Here is a 22,922-nt window from a genome sequence, read left to right on the forward strand (position 1 = left end):
GACGACCTCACAATATCATGTCACTCACAGAATATGCGGACAATCGAGAGGCAGCTCCAATGTGCTATTAACAAAATAGAATCCTGGTCCATCTATAATGGATATCGAATCTCAGTACAAAAGACAGCGGCAATACACTTCTGCAGAAAACGAAAGATGCATCCTGATCCAGAACTCAGGATAAGCAATCAACAAATTCCACTGAAACAGAGTATCCGGCTACTAGGACTAATCATGGATCAAAAATTAAATTTCCTAGAACACATAAAATATCTACGTACAATGTGCTTAAAGAAATTAAACATTCTACGAGCTGTATCAGCCATGACATGGGGAGCTGATCGTTATTCACTTTTGCATGTTTATCGTGCAATGATAAGATCTAAATTAGATTATGGTTCTCCCATTTACTCCTCAGCTAGGAAAAGTGTGTTAAACTGGTTAGATCCAATTCATCACAATGCATTACGTGTTATTTCAGGAGCCTTCCGTACCTCACCTGTGTATAGCCTATACACAGAGATCCATGAACTCCCACTCAGTCTTCGTAGACAAGTTCTTCTTATGAACTATGCTGCGAAAGTTCAAAGCCTTCCTGGACATCCAACATGGCAATACTTGTATAAACCGAAATGGGAAAATTTATATACGAACAAACCTCATATCTGCAAACCTGCAGGTATCCGACTAAAAGAAATACTCTCACAATTGAACTTAAGTATGGATAAAATCTACCAAGATACCCCCACAGCCGTTCCACCGTGGAAAATCAGTTCAATTGACTGTGACATGTTCCTCATAAAATGGAAACAGAGCAATATCCCAAGTCAACATATAAAACAGCTTCATTCTTCTTATGTAACGCAATTCTCTGACTATTCTCATCTGTATACTGATGGATCCAAGACGGCCACACACGTTGGTGCTGCTGTTGCATTGCCAAACAACATAATCTCACAGTCTCTTCCAATAGAGTGCAGTATCTTTAGTGCCGAATTGTTTGCAATAAGTCTCGCCCTAGATCACATTGCCAAAACTTCCCTCGTAAAAAGTATTATTTTCACAGACTCATTAAGTGCAATATATGCTTTACAGACAGAGGATCATCCATCTCATCCGTATGTAAGAAAAATTCTTTCCTCCCTATTACACCTTCGGGAAAACAAACAAAGAGTCAGATTCACTTGGATTCCTGGACATTCTGGAATACCCGGCAATGAACGTGCGGATGATGCTGCAAAACATCCTTCTAACAAAAATTCTCACTTGCATAAAATACCGCTCAATGACTTTAAAAACATCAATCGAAAAGCCTCTGAAAATATATGGACGCAGACCTGGAAATCTCAAACAAACAATAAATTATACCAAATTAAACAAGAGCAGAAATCCTGGAAATCAAGTTTTCGGTCAAACAGACATGAAGAGGTTATCCTCGCCCGGCTTCGCATCGGGCACACATATTTAACACACTCTTACCTCCTAATGAAAGACGATCCTCCACAATGCTCTCAGTGTCTGACCACACTAACAGTGAAGCACATCATCATAGAATGTCCACGATACCAAATTGCCCGCCAATCAGCATTCAAATCGCATTCAAATGAGCCATTAAGCCTTGAACTCATTATGGGAGAAAACTCAAACGTCAGTGAACTCTTATCATACCTCAGCTTAATAAACTTAACTAATCATATCTAATATGTTAAAGCAGTAACAATGTAACAGGAAATAACAAAACTTGAACAGGCGCAATATAGCCGAAGTTGCTCTTGCGCCGTTAAACCCCAAACAACAAACAAACAAACAAACAAACAATACTATTGTGTGAGATTATATTAAAGGAATTTCATCTAATGTTATGTGCTCTTCATCTGTTTTATCCACACAGCTGAAATTCCCAGTACCTTTCAAAAAAATAAAGTAAAAAAAAAATTATTTCTTTGATTTTACTATTGAAAATTTTAGAAATCTCAGTTATTATGCAAACAGGGAAAAAAAAAAAAAAAAAAAAATGCAGGATCAAGTATGAAATGCTACTAAGGTTTTTTTTTTAATTTTTTTTTTATTATCAGGACTATAAAAGAAATAGACTATAACTGTTTCTTTGCATGCAAAGGGAAAGTGATCTCTTAACAATGAATTCTATTTTAAAAAGAAAATTATATACTCCTTCAGTATGTTTTGAAACTATTAACAAAATTTCAAGAAAACTCATGATGGCAGCTGCATTATAAAATTGCAAAAATCAACATCACATTGTGCACTGGATAAAAAGAAATTTTCTATTGGAGGCTATGTCATAAACTTCCAAAACTAGCATAAAATTGAAAATGAATTGGAATAAATGAGTTATTTTATTTTATTTTTTTTATTATTATTGTTATTTATTTATTTATTTATTATTTTTATTATTATTTTTTTTTTTATTTTTTTTTATTTTTTTTTTTTTTTGAAAAAAAAAAATACTGTGATTATTAACAAGATATTTTAGGTTTTACAAACTAGATAGTATTACTAACCAATGGGGGAAGGAAAAAAAATTAAATTTTCATAAATGCCAGTGTGTTATTGAGTTTTTAAAATGTTGGATGCACAGGGTCTAGAAGATCCTGTGCATGCATCCACAATACACAGTTTCTTGTGTTTCAGGGGTCAATAGCCCCCTTCCCTTCAAAGAAAAAAAAAATTATGTAAATATTTTGTGTATTTACATAATTTTTTTGTGTTTTCAATATTTCATCTATTAGATTGAGCAATCTTTTAAAAAAGCATTTTCAGGGCACAGCTTAATGTTGTGTTTAAAAAGTTTTAATATCTGTTATTAACTAACGTTTTTTTTTTTTTTTTTTTTTTTCTTAATTATTTTAGAGAACCAGTTGCCAGTCAGTCTGTTAGTGCTATGGTATCTTCCTTTACAGAAGATGACCTATATGCAGTTCTCAGTGAAGAACAGTCAAAAAAAACAAGGAAGTGCAAAAAATCTCCACCTGAAATTGCTCCTGGTTGGTTTTATGGTATTCTGGACCATGATGATTTCATAGAGGTAAAATGTTTGGTCATTCAATATTTAGAATTGCCAAGAAAAAAAAAGATAGTCTGGTTTGAAATTCTGTATTTGCTCAAGTATTTAATAATGTTAATTTGGTTCCACAATGCAACCAGTAGTAGAAAAACTGTATCAGTAGATGCATATTAGTGGGCACTGCTCTTCTTGGTCTAATGTTATTAGTGGTGTCCCTCCAAATTCAGTGCTGGTCCCCCCTTGTTTTCAATATTTATTAATGATATTGATTAAGGTACATCAAGCTCATTTTCTAAGTTTATGGGTGATGAGTAGGATAGTTAATGGTAGGAATCAAAGAATACTACTGCAACCTGATCTTGAAAAATTATACTGTTAAATGCAAGGTACTGCTTATGGGCAATAGTAATTTTAGGATAACATACCAATTTGGTGGTGCTGTACTCAAGATGGGAGAATGAAACAGACTTAGGATAATTCTATCCTTCAACATGAAGTTCTCTAGGCAGTGTTGATAAGCTACTAGGCTCTTGGGATCTGTCAGTGATACACAGAAATTTTGCCAGCAGGGATGGGTAGTGATAGGATAGTGCTTTTGAGTACTGCAAACAGGTCTGAAAGCCTCATTTTAGAAAGGATGTGGCTCTGTTGGAACCAGTACAGAGAGGAGCAATAAGATTAGTCAAGGACACAAAAGGGTATTCCTTACAAGATGAGTTGATTGAACTTTTTTCTTTTTTTTTTTTTTTTAAGGCTTTGAATTGATTCAGGAAACTAAATGCTGATGGCATCTTTACTCTTCTGAGACATCATATAAGGGGACATAAACTGAAAAAGAATGGCTGCAGGATAGATGTGCAAAACTGTTTTTAGTCAGGGAGTATTTGATTGTTGGAATAAACTTCCAACTGGTAATAAACTTCATAGCTGGTGTGGAAGTGGATAGTTTTGCAACTATTAATACTAGCATTTTCTGAAAATTCCCTTCTAATTGTTATGCACAGATAAAGTCTCAACTTTTGTTTGTACCTATCCTGATATCAGATCATTCAAACCTTAGTAATTCCTCTGATTACCATTCTGATTAAAAAAATTTTCTGACAGAAACACATAAGACCTCTCAATAAGTAAGTAGTTTTATTTACATCTAAAAGCTGTTGTAAACAAAATTACTACTCAACCATTCCGTTATCCGCATCAGTAATCCCCCCATACCACATCTCCAGTTTGCATCAGCCTTTCATGGGGAATAATGTCAAAAGCTTTGCTGAAATTTGTGTATGACGTCACTATTTTCTTGCACCTAATCCCTCTGTGACTGTGCCATAATAGCTAATTAGATTGGTAAGACAAGATCTCCCAACAAATCCATGCTGTGATTTCCACATAGCCATTCTGATCAAGATGATTCTACTATACTTTAACTACTGACTCCATTTTCCCTGGAATAGAAGTCAAGCTGATATATCTGTAATTTTTCCCTTTGATTTATCACTGCCGAAAGTTGTCTGCAATTCTCATAACCACTTTATTCCAAACCTTCAAGTTACGGGAGTTAATATGCAAGAAAAATTTTTCTAAAAAGATGAGGTAAGTTAAGATCAGGTCTGATTATAATCCTGATCGATATTTATTAATGAGTGTCTAAAATATCTGTTTGAGTGTTCAAAATCTCTAATGTTAATATTTATTCAGATACTAACAAATCGTTGGGTTTTTGAAATTAAACCTGGAACCTCTAATAAATTAATTAAATTTATGTAATTTAAAGGCTCCAGATGCCAAGCGATTCTGTGATCAAGTGTCTTTGCCAGTAAATTAGTGTTCTTTCTTGGTGAAATAAAATAGTTTCTTGTTTTCAGCCTTACATTAACACTTAATTAATTCAGTAAAGAAAGCACATTACTAGATTAGAAGGAAAAGTAACCTTTCTATCTTCTCTTAGTTTTTCCTTTTTATTACTAACCCACTACTGCTTGGTCACAAAGGTGGCACTGCTCATGCCTCCACATGGCAGGGCTGGAGGCTTTCCCTCCAGGGGGGAAAGCCTCCCTTCCAGGGTGAAATGGAGCAAACAGTTCCCAAAACCCAGAAATCCACTGGATCCATAGATGAGACCCTTACAGGGCGAAAACAGTCAGAGCCTGATTTTGTTGCAGCTAAACATCAAAAGACTGACATAGCCAGAATCAGAATTCCAACCTTCGTTATTATTCACTCAACCAAAGAGCAACCTATCGGCAAACTCTCACCATTTCTAGTGCAGAAATGCCTAGAAAACATAAAGGTACCCCCAAGACAGTTTATCACTTAAAATTGGGAGACTTAATGATTGAGGTTGACAGTCTGAGCAACTACTAAAACTAAAAACTTTGGTGGAACTTTCATTACTGTTTAACCACGCATTTCTTTGAACACGTCAAGAGCTGTCATCACTGAATGGGACCTCATGAACATGTCATATGAAGAGCTAAAACAAGAACTACAAGATCAAGGAGTCATCAACGTCAGAAGAATAATGACAAAGAAGGATGGTATACTAGTTCCTACTCAGAACATAATAGTTTCAATAACCCTAAACCATTAACAGCGATCAAAGCAGGTTATCTTAATTTCCATGTTAAAGCATACATTCTAAACCCCCTTACGCTGCTACAAGTGCCAGAAATCCATTGCACATACAAATATTGATTGCACAGCTACAACATGCAGTTGTTTGTACATCCAATGTGCATAACTGCAGAAAGGCTCATCTGGCATTTTCCAAGGAGTGTCCCTTTTGGAAATTCAAAAAACATATACAGTGATACAAAATTGAACACAATGTTACCTGTCAAGAGGCCACAAAATCTTTACCAGCCCTAAATTGCAACCCAAATGGTAATAACCATACCACCAAGCGAATCGATATCTGAATGGGCAACATCACCATTCCACTAGACCAAACAGCAAGCAAAAGAAAAAAAAAATGTAAAGCTATAAATACACAGATTACTGTACAGAAAGATGAGCTGGTACTAGAGTTTGAGTAGCCAATGAATATCTGAATATGCTATTGCTTGTACACAGAGCAACTGTAAGGTCTCATGAAACAATGAAGTATACTTCATGCCTTTATGCATACTGAATATGCTATTGCTTGTTTGACAGAATTGATGGGGAACCAGAGTTTTGCTCTTAGACTAGGTATAGGTTTCAACTTCAAGCATCCAATGTGCATAACTTACAAAAGGGTTGAAGAGAAAGAAATGAGAGCAGAATATAATTTTAATGTATATAAATTCAGAAGGGGTCAGATATTGAGGAAAGCCTCAATGAAAGTGCAAGGCTTCACTGTTTGTACATACTTAATGTCACCCACCCTTGCATGTGCGGTTTTTTTGTACAGTGCTGTACTCTTTAACCAATAGAAAATTTGGGTGAATGTTGACAAAAAACAGTCCAAATCAACTTAACCCATAGCTTCCCAAAGTGCATATCAAGACACTCCAAGTTGTCTTGTCTCAAAGGGTATTACCAAAATTTAGCATAATTCCTTTCATTGTATTTATGTAATTGTTTGATTATAATAAAATTATTAGTAAAATATTAAGAGGAGTTTACCTCAATATAGTGCGAAGAACACTTCCGTATGATACCCTCCAGAAATAAAAACGGAAAAAATCGACAACTTACCGGTACATTAGAGTAAAATATAAATAATTAAATAAACAATTAAAAATCAAATTAACGCAATTAAAAGAATCAAACGAAAATATTCAAAACGATTTTCCTTCCTGAAGCTGACAATGCTTTTCGACCGTATGTCGTGATCACAGGAATGAAAATTACCGAATCGGGTTAAACCTGATACTTAAATAGAGATTATTTGTCTTCGCGCATGCGCGTAAAGGTCCACGCATCGGAGATCAAATATGGCCACAGAACATTAACCGAATTCTCGTGTAATTTAATTTCAATGGTTTCCGCAATTAATAGTCGCGTATAATTACGTTGAACGTTAAGTATTTTGGCCTCGTTAAATAAAAAAGTATGTTTTTCGTTAATGGCATGAAAGGCTAATTCTGACGCTGCTGAACGAGAAGCACGAACTGAGGCTTCATGTTGATTTACACAAATATTAAGAGAAAATCGGGTCGAACCCTGATAAGACGAGTCGCAATCACCGCAAGAAATGTTGTATACCAGATCATTAATTTGTGTTGCGAACGCTGAAAGAACCGAGCGATTGTTCAGTATAGTGTGTAACTTTCGTATTGGCCTAGCTACAATTTTAAATTCGGTATCTTTAAAGAATCTGTTAAGCTGTTTGTGCCACTGTTCAACATATGGGACAGAAATAAAGTATTTTTTGATATTACTATTGTTGATTGGTTTAGTATTTTGTATCCTATCCTTAGCTTGTACCCCAATTTGGTTTATTGTGGTAATGGAATAACCCCTGTTTAAGAATCTGCTAGTTAATATTTGTATTTCTGAGTCCTAAGCAGAATCCGTCGTTGAATATTTATAGGCATTAAGAAATTGATTAAAGATAATCGATCTTTTGTAGGTGAACACGTGATAGCTATTATAATGTAGTAGCATACCGGTGTTTGTAGGTTTTCGATAGATGCTAAATTGTATTATGTTCGAGTCCCGGGTAAGCGTGAAATTCAGAAAGTTTAATGACTTTGTATCCGTATCTACCCTTTCCAATGTAAATTTGAGTTTAGAATGAATATTATTAAATGAATGTAAAATGTCTTGGATAGTATTACTATCTGTAATAACTAGAACATCGTCTAAATACCTCCCATAGTATGTGATACAGGTTCGAAACAGTGTCAAATGTATCTGCTCAATCGTTGAGAGATAGATCTCTAACATTAAGCCACTCAGGCTCAAACCCATTGGTAATCCAAAAATTTGTTTGTACACCTTGTCTCGAAAGGTAATGTAGTTAGCCTCAACTAACAGTTTAATTAAGTGAAAAATTTCCTTAATAGGTAGCTTCGTATAATTAATCGGTGTCGAGTTTTTATTTAACATATCCCAAATAATATCTAATGTGCATTCAATGTTTACATTCGTGTATAATGAGGTAACATCTAGTGAGAATAAATTGTCATTGTCGCCGAGTCTACAGTCTTTAAACTTATTAAATAATGTATCGTAGTTCTTAATCCCAAATTGTATTACCTGTCTAAAGGGTTTTATAATGTTATATACATGTGTGGCTAAGGATGAAAATGCCAAGTTCCTGTAGGAAACAATAGGTCGAATAGGAAACCCAATCTTGTGTAATATTACCTGACCGAAAAGTGCAGGAATATTGTATGTTCTGGCCTTCAATTCCTTTAACTGAACCATAGTAATGTAGTCGTTTTTTCGATAATACAGACCAACGTTAACGTTTTATTGTATTGATTGACCAAATTGGTAAACAGTGCCAGGTCTACTTCACGATAAGTGGAGGTATCTGACACAACTGAATCTAACTTATTAATATAATCATGTTTATCTAGTACTACCACTGTATCTCCTTTATCTGCCCTCTGTATAATAATGTCCTTATTTCCCCGAAGTTCTCGTAAAGCTGAACTGTCATGCGTATTCAATTTAGTAAGTCGAGTTTCTTTTATGTTATTCACTACTTGGTTAACTTGTTGAATGAATACATCTTTTTGTGGAACATTACGAAGTCCAAATTCAATATCAATTATGCATTGTTTTTTAGGCAGTTTTCGCGGTGGTAAATTATAATCTAGTCCTTTGGATAAAAGCGAAATCTGGTCCTGCGACAATGTACACGATGAAAGATTTGTAACCTGTTGATATGTCGGTTCGTTGGATACTGGGTGAGGGGGTGTTCGTGAACTAGCTGACATATTCTGTGGTGGCACGTTGTGTGTCTGTGGGGGGGGATGTCACCCAACTCGTGTAAACTTGGTCGCAAGCCCGCGACAATGTGTTAGAATTCGCATGAACGTGTCTTGACCTATCCGATAATGTTTGTAACTTATTAACGTGTCTGTTTTTTATTTCTGACGCCTGTGCTTCCCTTCGCAAATCTATGGAGGTCTTCAATACAGACCAATCGTTCGGATGTAGATAATTTTTTAATTTATCGCGAAGTTTCCTAACCTGAGAAAGGTATTTTTGTTTATTCGAATATCGAGATTTTAAGGCAAGCTTAACAATATTACGCGTGTCGCCAGTGTTAGTTGTTTTATGCCTGAAATATATTGAGGTAAACTCCTCTTAATATTTTACTAATATTATTATCAACGTAGAACATATCGAGTAGTACAGCTCTGATTCATACTATCTAATTAATTTTTAAACTCTTTTTGACTATTTCATTCACTTCCTGTCTCTCCAGCAGTAAACAATCAATACACACAACTATGGGAGATTTTTTGAATAGCTTGGTACAAAATTACATTAAATCTACACTAAGGTACTCGGCCCAAAGTTACCATATTTCTTTTCTAAAATATTGCCTTCAAAACAATATCGTTCCGAGGTTTGCCAGAGTGAATTTAAATCAAAAAATTTCAGGCATAAAACAACTAACACTGGCGACATCGCGTAATATTGTTAAGCTTGCCTTAAAATCTCGATATTCGAATAAACAAAAATACCTTTCTCAGGTTAGGAAACTTTGCGATAAATTAAAAAATTATCTATATCCGAACGATTGGTCTGTATTGAAGACCTCCATAGATTTGCAAAGGGAAGCACAGGCCTCAGAAATAAAAAAAAACAGACACGTTCATGCGAATTCTAACACATTGTCGCGGGCTTGCAACCAAGTTTATACGAGTTGGTAACATCCCCCCCACAGACACACAACGTGCCACCAAAGAATGTCAGCTAGTTCACGAACACCCCCTCACCCAGTATCCAACGAACAGACATATCAACAGGTTACAAATCTTTCCTCGTGTACACTATCGCAGGACCAGATTTCGCTTTTATCCAAAGGACTAAATTATAATTTACCACCGCGAAAACTGCTTAAAAAACAATGCATAATTGATATTGAATTTGGACTTCGTAATGTTCCACAAAAAGATATATTCATTCAACAAGTTAACCAAGTAGTGAATAACATAAAAGAAACGCGACTTCCTAAATTGAATACGTATGACAGTTCAGCTTTACGAGAACTTCGGGGAAATAAGGACATTATTATACAGAGGGCAGATAAAGGAGATACAGTGGTAGTACTAGATAAACATGATTATATTAATAAGTTAGATTCAGTTGTGTCAGATACCTCCACTTATCTTGAAGTGGAGGTACACTGTTTACCAATTTGGTCAATCAATACAATAAAACGTTAACGTTGGTCTGTATTATCGAAAAAACGACTACATTACTATGGTTCAGTTAAAGGAATTGAAGGCCAGAACATACAATATTCCTGCACTTTTCGGTCAGGTAAAATTACACAAGATTGGGTTTCCTATTCGATCTATTGTTTCCTACAGGAACTCTTCATTTTCATCCTTAGCCACACATGTATATAACATTATAAAACCATTTAGACAGGTAATACAATTTGGGATTAAGAACTACGATACATTATTTAATAAGCTTAAAGACTGTAGACTCGGCGACAATGTACAATTTATTCTCACTAGATGTTACCTCATTATACACAAATGTAAACGTTGAATACACATTAGATATTATTTGGGATATGTTAAATAAAAACACGACACCGATTAATTATACGAAGCTACCTATTAAGGAAATTTTTCACTTAATTAAACTGTTAGTTGAGGCTAACTACATTACCTTTCGAGACAAGGTGTACAAACAAATTTTTGGATTACCAATGGGTTTGAGCCTGAGTGGCTTAATGTCAGAGATCTATCTCTCAACGATTGAGCAGATGCATTTCACACCGTTTCGAACCCGTATCACATACTGTGGGAGGTATTTAGACGATGTTCTAGTTATTACAGATAGTAATACTATCCAAGACATTTTACATTCGTTTAATAATATTCATTCTAGACTCGATTTTACATTGGAAAGGGAAGATACGGATACAAAGTCATTAAACTTTCTAAATTTCACGCTTACCTTGGACTCGAACATAATACAATTTAGCATCTATCGAAAACCTGCAAACACTGGTATGCTTGTACATTATAACAGCTGTCACCTGTTCACCTACAAAAGATCGATTATCTTTAATCAATTTCTTAATGCCTATAAATATTCAACAACGGATTCTGCTTTGGACTCAGAAATACAAATATTAACTAGCAGATTCTTAAACAGGGGTTATTCCATTACCACAAGAAACCATATTAGGGTACAAGCTAAGGATAGGATACAAAATACTAAACCAATCAACAATAGTAATATCAAAAAATACTTTATTTCTATCCCATATGTTGAACAGTGGCACAAACAGCTTAACAGATTCTTTAAAGATACCGAATTTAAAATTGTAGCTTGGCCAATATGGAAGTTACACAAATTAATGATCTGGTATAGAACATTTCTTGCGGTGATTGCGACTCATCTTATCAGGGTTCGACCCGATTTTCTCTTAATATTCGTGTAAATTAACATGAAGCCTCAGTTCGTGCTTCTCGTTCAGCAGCGTCAGAATTAGCCTTTCGTGCCATTAACGAAAAACATACTTTTTTATTTAACGAGGCCAAAATTCTTAGCGTTCAACGTAATTATACGCGACTATTAATTGCGGAAACCATTGAAATTAAATTACACGAGAATTCGGTTAATGTTCGGCGGCCATATTTGATCTCCGATGCGTGGACCTTTACGCGCATGCGCGAAGACAAATAATCTCTATTTAAGTATCAGGTTTAACCCGATTCAGTAATTTTCATTCCTGTGATCACGACATACGGTTGAAAAGCATTGTCAGCTTCAGGAAGGAAAATCGTTTTGAATATTTTCGTTTGATTCTTTTAATTGCGTTAATTTGATTTTTAATTGTTTTATATTGATTTGAATTGTGTTAAATTGTTTATTTAATTATTTATATTTTACTCTAATGTACCGGTAAGTTGTCGATTTTTTTCGTTTTTTCCGTTTTAATTTCTGGAGGGTATCATACAGAAGTGTTCTACACACTATATTGAGGTAAACTCCTCTTAATATTTTACTAATATTATTATCAATGTAGAACATATTGAGTAGTACAGCTCTGATTCATACTATCTAATAAAATTATTAATAAATAAATAAAAATTTACATTTATTTCTGCACATACTGTATACTCTGCAGCTAGTGAACTATAGCCCTCTCTCTCAACCCCATACAATTCATTAAATTGAGATTTTCCAGTCATACAGTAGGACTTTGTAAATTTGGCATGTTTGGAATTCAGCACTTGCTGATTCAGTTTCAGTTTTCCAGTTTTTTTTTAGGTTATACTTACCGTAAGTATTCAGGGGGAAATGTGTTATTTTTATTAGATAGTACAGTAGCTCTGATTCCCTGTAATTTCCACAGAACAGTGGTTGCCAGCATAATGTCAAAATGTTAACTCGTATTGCCAGATTGATCCATTGGGCGGGGGGGGGGGGGTAACATACTTCACTAAGAAATTAACATGATGGGTTTGAATTTCACCTCTGGTATGGGTGTTGCAATTGTCCACTTTTTTTAATATGAGATATAACATCTGATTGAGATGTATAAGGCCTTGAATGGTTTGAGCAGGCCCAATGCTTATGGGATTCTTCCACTTACTCATATTAAGAACCTGATGGGGTATAGATTCAAATTGAGGAAAGACAGTTGTAGAATAGATGTGTGGAAGTTTGCCTTTAGCCAGGTGGTAGTTGAGCTGGAACAGACTTCCATCTGTTGTTGTGGAAGTTGATAGCTTAAATTAATTTAAGGCTGAACTAGACAAACATTTCCAATGACCAGATAGCTGAAATGGAAACTTTTTTTTTTTTTTTTTTTGGCTGAAGCTGTATAAACTTGTTTTCTTGCATCATATGCCTCAATTAATGCTATTCACTGATGAGGGTACGGACACAGAAAAACCATACTTTCCAAAGAAGGAAAAGGGAAAACCTGACCGAAACAAATCAAGGGTTCTACTAAACCCAAATAATGCTTACATTTCTGCAGTGGAACTGTAGAGGATATCACAGTAATTTAAATGGCATCCAAGATCTCCTCACACAATATGATCCTATCGCCTTCTGCCTACAAAAATCAATGTAATCCCACATATTACTGTTTCTCTCTGGAACTATATAATTCGTCGGCAAAATCATGTTGTACATAACCCTAACAATCTGGCACATGGTGGTGTAGGGTTGATAATCAACACTCAATACCCTCCAAACTACTCCCATTAAAAACAAACCTTGAGACAGTTGCAGTATGAGTCTACATTAATTTTGACTTGACTATCGTCTCACTATACGTACCTCCTAATAAAAATATAAGCTATGCCAACCTAGAAGAATTAGTGCTACAACTTCCTCAACCCTACTTCATCCTAGGGGACCTCAATAGTCACCATCCATTATGGGGAAATCAAAACATGGACAAACGTGGACAAATTATAGAAAATTACTTGACCGGCACAATCTGATTACTTTCAATAATGGTGTGCACACTTATACATTTACCTACAGGATCTACTTCAGCTATTGATGTCTCTCTATGCTCAGCATCCATATATCCTCTATTTAGATGGACTATTGATAGCAACCTGCTGGGTAGTGACCATTATCCAGTGATATGTCAGATTGATGCAAGCATTCCCAATCATTCTAACTGAACTGCCAAATGGAACATTTTTCAAAGCAAACTGGAATATATACAAGCAGTTAGCGATACTAGAAGAAACGCAAGGCCAACAAACATCCACAAACTTGGCCACAAAATATATATCTAACCAAATACTATAGGCTGCAAACCAAGCAATTCAACAAAATATCAGCATGCTCAAAATTGTGGTGGAATAATGAATGCAGCATGGATAAGAAAAGAAAGAGGGAATATCTTCAGAAAGTTTCCACCAACTGTAAATCTCATCCACTTTAAACAGGCTCGGTCAATAGCAAAACATATTAGGCAGACTACTGCAAAAGGAAAGCATGGAGACGTTTTTAACCTGCACATTACAAGAACTTCAAAAATGCAAACAATATCGGCCAAAATACAACGTATGTACTCAAAACATCCATGCATCAACCTTCCCATACTCACTGTGAACAGTTGTGATGTTACAAAACCAGTGGAGATTGCGAATACATTGGGAAAATTGTTCATCGAAATCTGATCCGCTGCCTCATAGAGGGGCCAGGCAAGCTCTCAGGCAGCTCACTTCTGGGCATCAGGCAACATAGCGGAAATTTCCAAGGCAGAATGCACTGGTCCCAAAGGAACTAATTATTGTTGGTGACTCTAATGTCAGGGAGACGGGAAATATATTGTGTAAAAAGGATAGATGGAATAGGACCAGGGCATGTCTGCCAGGGGCAAAAGTTGATGATGTTGTAAAGCATATATCATCTTTTAAGGGCACAAAAGGTGATATTGTTGTACACGTTGGCACCAATGACATTAACAGTAGGAGATCTGCAGATTTACTTAACAAGCACAGGTCGATGTTGCAATAAAGTCATGAGTTAGGGTTAAATTTGAAAGTGTCTGCAATTCTGCCCAGACATGATAGGAGGGAATACATGATGAGAACCTTGTCAATCAGTTTGGCCCTGGAGGGAATGCGCAAGGCTCAAGGGGTAAAATTTTTTTCAGCATGGCCTGTGCTTGTTAACAGGAGAGACTGCTTCTACAGGGATGGGATACACTTAAATAGAAAGAGTGCAAGAATATTTGCTGATGCTATCGAGGCAATGTTAGGTGGGTCGGAAAACTGCTAGCTTGGGGGGGGATTCACAGACTAAAAGGTTAAAAGTAGCTGCAGGCAGAGGTGAAGATGATTCTTGCACTACAAAGGGTACTAGGAAAGTTTTGCAATACAGCTTTGTTTATTTAATTTTTTCAAAGTAATTTCCTCTACATTCAGTACACCTCTCCATCCTCCGAAACCAATCTTTAAACCAGTTCTGCCAAGTTTCACTGGAGAGTTAAAGCACATTCGTTGTCCCAAGCCCGTAGAAGGTCCTCATCACTGGAAAACCGCCTCCCTTTTAGCTTCATTTTCACATGCGGGAACAGTGCAAAGTCGCAGGGAGCAAGGTCTGGACTGTAGGGAGGGTGCTCGAGAAGTTTCAGTCCTGTCATGGTCAAATATTCGGTGCAGGCTTTGGCGCGGTGAGCTGGAGCATTTTCGTGATGGAGGTACCAGGTGTCCATTCTTGACTTTAGCCGCAGGTTCTTCATAGATCCAATGACTTTAGGCAGGCATTGTTCAGTATACCACTTAGCTGTGACTGTCTTCTGCGTGTCCGCCCCAGATGTGGGAACAATATTCCATTACATAGTAGGAATTCTGGGGGTACCGCCCCAGATGTGGGAACAATATTCCATTACATAGTAGGGCGGATTTGCGATTTGTACAGAGTGAACAGCTGTTTGGAATAAAAGTAACGCCGAGAGCAAAAGAGAAAACCAAGTTTTTTAGATGCAGAGGAAGCAATATTTGTAATGTGCTTGTGCCAAGAAATATATCTCTTTTAGAGATTGTGCCAATTCCTAAAAGAGATGTATCATTTTGCCTAAAAATCGGAGTTTCACCAAAGATAAGCATAGGAGCAGAAGGATCCTTTTCGCGAGACATAAGACAAGACTGAGTTGTAGAAGGATTGAAATCAACTAAGTTGTCTTTGCCCCACTGGAGAATTTAAGTTCCTTAATCGTAGTCCTATATCCATTACCTCTGTCCAGTTTTTATCCTTGAACTTATTTTGAGTATTTAGAATGTCTCCCGGATAGGTTACTAGCCTTTGCGGGATAAGTCTAGTGGTGGGGCTGCCACCTTATAGCTTCTAGACAGGCTTCAGGTACAGCATTTCTTCTTTGTTGACACATCACCACCACCCCCTTGAACACCAATATCATTACAATATAACATAATTTTTGATGACAGTTCCATGTACGTAATGTGCCTTCGATCAAAACAGTCAAGTTTAGATAGCCAGTTTTAATTCTACTGGCACTGTAAGAGGTGTAAAGATGTATTATAGGATTGAAAAGATGTATTTAAATGCAATAGTTGAATTCAAACAAAATTCATATACATTACTACATTTGACTAGGCTGTTCACTTGGACAAAAGACATTATTCATAGTTCATCTTATGTTCATTAATAGAGGCCATTCACCAGTTGATGAGAAGTCAGTAATATTTGAAACAACTGTACTGGCAGTGTCCTGGTTTTTTAAATGTATAACTGATTTGCCTCTTCGAGAGATGCTGAATGATCTAAAAAGATAAGTTTACTTCAGCAGAACTGTAGGTAATGATATTTTTCTGAAAGTTTGAACATAAGCTTATGCCTTAAGGTTGAATACTTGGACTTCAGTCTTCAGTGTTGAGCAGGAAGATCACCATGACTAAAATTGAATACAGTAAAATGTGTGAATTTTGTTAGATATGAATTCACCGGAAGCTCCACACAACTATGAACAGTCTGTTATAATCCTTTCAGCATATCCTTTTTTTTTACGAAAACCCCAAACACAAAAGATATCAAAACCAATAGTACTTAGTACCATACATAGGTTGAAGGAGATGTCTCCAGAGAAAAATTTCTCTGGAGAAAATGTGGGTTTCACCACTTCAAGCCTCCAATAAGCAAAGTGATATTGCACTGGTTGATGAGAATCATTTACCACCTAATACTAACACTAGAATCCTAGTGTTAGTATTAGTATGTTTTATTTAGTGTAATAAGAGCTGTTCTGTGCTCAATATCTCCTATATTCTTTTAATTATTAGTTAATTATACAGGGATTACCTTGATTTCTTTATAGGCAGCCTTCTTATCCTAATCCTGTGAAATAAATAAATTATAAAAAATTCATAAACTTCATCTTAATGTGTTCTATACCATCGAGGCCCCAACCTGACCCCAAAACCATCAACCACGACACATCTATCGGCACAGGAAAACATCTCAATCATCCAGTATTCGAGACTATATCACGATATATTCTTGAACATTGAAAAGAGGCACATTCATTACATTCAATATTTTCAAGATAAAACTCCCAAATGTATAAAGCAGGTGTGTATATATATATATATATATATATATATACACACACACACACACAAAGGGTACTAGGAAAGTTTTGCAATATGACGCAACAATGAATCACAGGAAGCTGCTTGTTGCTGCATGTTGAGACATGTTCATACGTGCATAGTAGCCGCCGCGCCAAGTCGATGGGCTCAGTTATTCGTTAGTAGTGAGAGTGTAAAGTGCTTGCGATGGCATCGTGGTCACGAAATGAGATAAGGACAGTTTTGCAGTACAATTTCGTGCGTGGTTTAACCATAGACCAGTGCTTAGAAGAAATGACTCTTGCACTAGATGATGATTGTCCACATCGTACAACGATATTCAGGTGGTATAGAGAATTCCAAAGGGGAAATTTCACTCTGGAGGATTCTGAGAGGCCGGGAAGGCCACGAACGTCAGTTACGGAGGAAAACGTTACTGCTGTGAGGAAAATGCTTGACGAAAACAGGAGAGTGACCTACCAACAGATAGAGGATACTTTGTGCCTAAATGCACCAGCAATTCGTTCGATTCTGCAAGATCATTTGTACGTGAAGAAACTTTGTTCTCTCTGGGTGCCGCATCAACTGACTGAAGAGCAGATGACACGACGTGTGACTTGGTGCCGGGAGATGTTAAAAAAGTTTGATAAGGGACAATCTCGGTATGTGAACAACATCGTGACAGGTGACGAGACTTGGCTGTACTATTACGATCTGCCGACCAAGGCTCAAAACAAAGTTTGGTTCTTTGATGATGACGACACACCCGTAATTGTCAGAAAATCCCAATCTGTAAAGAAGAAAATGATAGCTGTATTTTTCAAATCGAGTGGAATTGTGGAACGTGTCGTTTTGGACACGCAGAAGACAGTCACAGCTAAGTGGTATACTGAACAATGCCTGCCTAAAGTCATTGAATCTATGAAGAACCTGCGGCCAAAGTCAAGAATGGACACCTGGTACCTCCATCACGATAATGCTGCAGCTCACCGCGCCAAAGCCTGCACCGAATATTTGACCATGACAGGACTGAAACTTCTCGAGCACCCTCCCTACAGTCCAGACCTTGCTCCCTGCGACTTTGCACTGTTCCCGCATGTGAAAATGAAGCTAAAAGGGAGGCGGTTTTCCAGTGATGAGGACCTTCTACGGGCTTGGGACAACGAGTGTGCTTTACTCCCTAGTGAAACTTGGCAGAACTGGTTTAAAGATTGGTTTCGGAGGATGGAGAGGTGTATTGAATGTAGAGGAAATTACTTTGAAAAAATTAAATAAACAAAGCTGTATTGCAAAACTTTCCTAGTACCCTTTGTATATATAAGTGAGTTTGTTCAGCATTTTTGCAATAAAATAATTGTTTGCTATCAGAATGTGTTAGTTGTTTCTGATAGACTTTGTAGAAGTATATTTAATGTATGCTTTTAAAAAATATGCATTTTGTCTTCACATCTCTGAAAGAAAATTTATAAAGTAATAATTAGTGTACTTTCCTGTTTATAAGGTAAATCACCACCAGGCTCGGTTTTTAAAGCAGTTGGAAGAATTGGCTAGTCAGAAGCATCGAATTTTAGCAGATAGGACCTTAAGTAAGGATGATCGTACTAATCAGCTTCGCAATCTTACTATTCCTTTCACAGATGATCATGGACATCCAGGATTGCCTGTTCGGGTAGAAGATCTTGAGTATGTACACATTTCTGTGAAGTTTTCTATTACTTTTATTACAATGTATAACATTTATTTTTGTCTTAATATAATTGTAAGGTGATTCTCATGTATTTATGTACGCCATTTACAAAACTCCTATGTACATTATTTCTTCACACCATTTTTTTGTAAGCAATGTCTCTTAAAGCATTCTTTATATTCATCTATAACATAATTCTACTGTTATTTTTGTTTTCCCAAAGCATAGGAAAACTTTCTAGGATGTCCTTCTTTCGAATCTGTTATGATTTGCAATTTAAAATGTATTCCCCCCCCCCCAAGTGTCATGGAGGGAGAGTACATTTTTAATTGTCAAGAGAGAGTATCCTTTCTGTACACACATTGTATTTACCATATTCAAATTTGCATTTTGTATACATGAATGAAACTGTTTTTGATATTACTGTTGTGTGTACGTTAGTTGACTTACCCACTGCCATGAATTTATTAGATTTATTAATCACTGCTAGCATTACTCTGTGAACATTGTATGTCCTTTTTATGTTTGTTACAACTTTAACACATCTTGTGTAGTTGATTGTCACAATACAATCTCCAGGAACCTTCCAGCTGGATATTAGTTTAGTTTTTGCTCTCTCGACCTACCATTGTTGTTTGATTCCCAGTTACATTCCCCATTACTTTTCAGTGGTGCAGAGAGGGTTAAAACTAATCTAAATACAATGTTTGGAAAAAAATAGATATGACAGGGATATTAAGCTTTGCATTGCCAGGTATATATGTTCAAGACAGGCACATCCAGAAAACTGCATATATTGAATCAGTCTGGTAGTGGTAGTAGAGTAGAGGCATGTGATGCAAAAAAGCAAGCTTATGTAGCATCAGCAAAAAAAAAAAAAAAAACCGATTTCACGCATCCATTCCCTCTAAACATTTGTCCAGCTCCTCAAATTTATTTGTTATCAAATTCCACAAAGACAGATGGAAGAGGCACATTTGTTCCAGCAATCAACTACCCGCTGGCTAAAGGTAAATTTCCACACATCTATGCTACAACCATCTTTCCTCAATTTGAATTTATGCTCCCTCAGCTTCGTAACATGAGCAAGAGGAAGAATCTCATCAGAATTGAACATGTTCAACCCATTCAAGGCCTTTATACACCTCAACCAAACCATCTCGCAGGTGCTTGTTCTCCAAACGCTACAATTTGCAGGATTTAAGCCTTTCTTTGTATGAGGACCCCTTCGTTCCCCTGAACAATCTTGCTGCCCTTCTCTGTACTTACTTGGGCAACTTTATATCCTTCCTAAAATGAGGCGTCCAGACCTGTATGCCTGACCATTACATTATACAAAGGGATAATCACATCCTTTTTCCTACTAGCAAAGTTCCTGTATATCATTAACAATACCCCATAAACTGTCTGCACTGCTCAGAAAACTTCACATCTGACTGCATAATTACTCCCAGGGACATTTTTCATTTTCTACCAACCTAAGCATAGTACCACACAGTTGGTACATTTCTCTGAAGTTACTTCTGCCCATATGCTGTAGTTTGCATTTGTCAATGTTACATTTCAGTTGCCACTTCTCAAACCCATCTGCCCAACTTTTCTAGATCCTGTTGCAGTAGCACACTGCCATTACTGTCATTAACAACCCTGCCAACCTTTGTATCATCTGCAAACTTCGACATTAAGTCTGATATACCTTCATCATTGATAAATATACAAAATAAGAGTGGGCCCGACACCAAACCCTACAGGGCTTTACTAATAACATTAGTCCACGAAGAGCAGCATCCATTGATTACCACTCTGTCTTCTCATACTCAACCACCCTTTTATCCATTTTAGCAACTTGCCCTTAATATTATACTGCTCCAATTTCTACAGTAGTCTTCCAAGTGCAACAGTGTCAAAAACTTTCCTGAAATCCAAGTATAGGATATCAGAATTATTTTTTGCATCCAGTTCCTTTGTAATCACATCGTGGTATCCAATCAAATTTGTCAGACAAGACTTTCCCTTAACCTATGCTGTGTCTGAATTATTACTGCAGTCTTGTTTAGATGATCCTGCAATGGTTCTTTAACTAGTGACTCTATTATTATTTTCCCTGGAATAGAAGCTAAACTAGCAGGTCTGTAATTGTTAATGTCATCCTTTGATCCCCCTTTGTGAATTGGGAACACATTTCCACATCTCTAGTCCATGGGAATCTCCTCTGAGTTCAAGGAAGCTTTTATGATTATAGCTATGGGTTTACTTACTTCCTTTGCTGGCCCCGGCTGCCAAGCATTATAGTGATCAAGCGATTCTCTGAGTGATTTCTAGAGTGTTTTTTCAAAGCTAAAGTTATATTCATTTGTAAAAGTTTTCTTACGTTCCCATTAATTATTTGTTAACTTAGTATTACGAATTATAACTAAGTTACAGGAAGGAAATCCACCTTTTAAGAAAAACATAAAATCAAAGGAAGTGCACCCAGTTAATATAGATGAACAGTGCTCTGTTGAGTCAGTTTGGTGTGAGATAAGCACTGCGAAAGGAAAAATAAGAGTAGGAGTGTGTTATAGGCCTAATGACTTGAATGAGTACAATGAACAATTGTACAGAGAAATAGAGTGGGCCAGTAAATCAGAATGTCTTATAATGGGGGATTTTAACTTCCCAGATATTGACTGGAACTTGTGGGTTGGGCACTCACACACTAGTCAGACTTTTGTGGAGTTATTGGATGATTGTTTTCTGCAGCAGCATGTTCGAGAGGCAACCAGAGAAAGTAACACTCTTGATCTGGTTATCAGCAGTGATCATTCGTGTATTAAGAATTTGCAGATAAAGGAACCACTAGGTGGCAGTGATCACAGTGTGCTGAAGTGGGATTTACTCAAAGAGGTAACTACCGTCAGGGGTAAAGGAAAGGGTTTTTGCTTCCGTAAAGGGGAGTACAGTGGTCTCAGACAGTTTTTAAATTCTGTACAGTGGGATCAACTGACGATGTTACAAACAGTAAATTCTAAGTGGGAAGCATTCAAAGAATTAATCGTGGAAGCTACTAGACTTTATATACCGATTAAGAAATATCGTTCAAGGTTTAGGCCTAAATGGTTATCAAATGAACTAATGAGACTCGTGACAGAGAAGAAAAATGCATGGGATGCATATAAATTATCAGGCGACGCAGAAGCCTGTAGCAGATATAAGCTAGTCTGTAATCAGGTCACAAAGGAGGTTCGGCAGGCAAAGGCGGATTACGAGAAATCTTTGGCAAAAGATGCTAAGAAAAACAGCAAGGATTTCTTTACTTATATAAACTCTAAAAGGAAGGGGATGAATATGATTGGACCACTTGACATCGATGGTTCGACTGTTGATGATCCTGCTCAGATAGCAAACAAACTGAATGAGTATTTTGCATCTACATTCACACGTGAGGAATTATTACAATTTGAAAATGGAAGAAGGTTATCAAATTGTAGCAGTGTGCTTAATGATTTTGTAATAACTGAGAGCAAAGTGGAGGAGAAATTGTTGAAGTTAAACATAAGAAAGGCACCTGGGGTGGATGGGATCTATCCAGTTATTTTAAAGGAGGCGGCAAAGCAACTAAGCAAACCCTTAGCCATAATTATGAGAGCATCCTTGGACTCAGGGGAGGTTCCCACGGACTGGAGATGTGCAAATGTGTCCCCAATTCACAAAGGTGGATCGAAGGGTGACACGAGTAATTACAGACCAGTTAGTTTAACTTCTGTTCTGGGTAAAATAATGGAGTCGCTGGTTAAAGATGCACTGCAGGATCATCTAGACAAGACTGCAGCGATAACTCAAACACAGCATGGGTTTGTTAAGGGAAAGTCTTGTCTGACAAATTTGATTGGTTATTATGATGTGGTCACAAAGGAACTGGATGCAAAAAATAATTTTGATATCATATACTTGGATTTCAGGAAAGCTTTTGACACTGTTGCGCATGGAAGACTACTGTACAAATTGGAGCAGAATGGTATTAAGGGTAAGTTGC

At 36.7% G+C, this 22,922-nt stretch overlaps 1 protein-coding gene across 8 annotated transcripts in view; it reads left to right on the forward strand.

Moving 5' to 3' along the window:
- Ufd4 (ubiquitin fusion-degradation 4-like) overlaps window positions 1-22,922 on the forward strand; it is a 729,475-nt gene that overhangs the window by 630,487 nt on the left and 76,066 nt on the right. For all 8 annotated transcript variants that reach the window (XM_090376711.1, XM_090376719.1, XM_090376714.1 and 5 more), the window contains 2 exons: window positions 2,872-3,046; window positions 18,722-18,903. In XM_090376711.1, the coding sequence (XP_090232837.1) occupies window positions 2,872-3,046; window positions 18,722-18,903 (357 nt within the window). The remainder of the gene's footprint in view (window positions 1-2,871; window positions 3,047-18,721; window positions 18,904-22,922) is intronic.

This window comes from Mastigoproctus giganteus, chromosome 6, assembly GCF_048544385.1.
Source record: "Mastigoproctus giganteus isolate SK-2022 chromosome 6, ASM4854438v1, whole genome shotgun sequence".
Lineage (NCBI taxonomy): Eukaryota > Metazoa > Arthropoda > Arachnida > Uropygi > Thelyphonidae > Mastigoproctus > Mastigoproctus giganteus.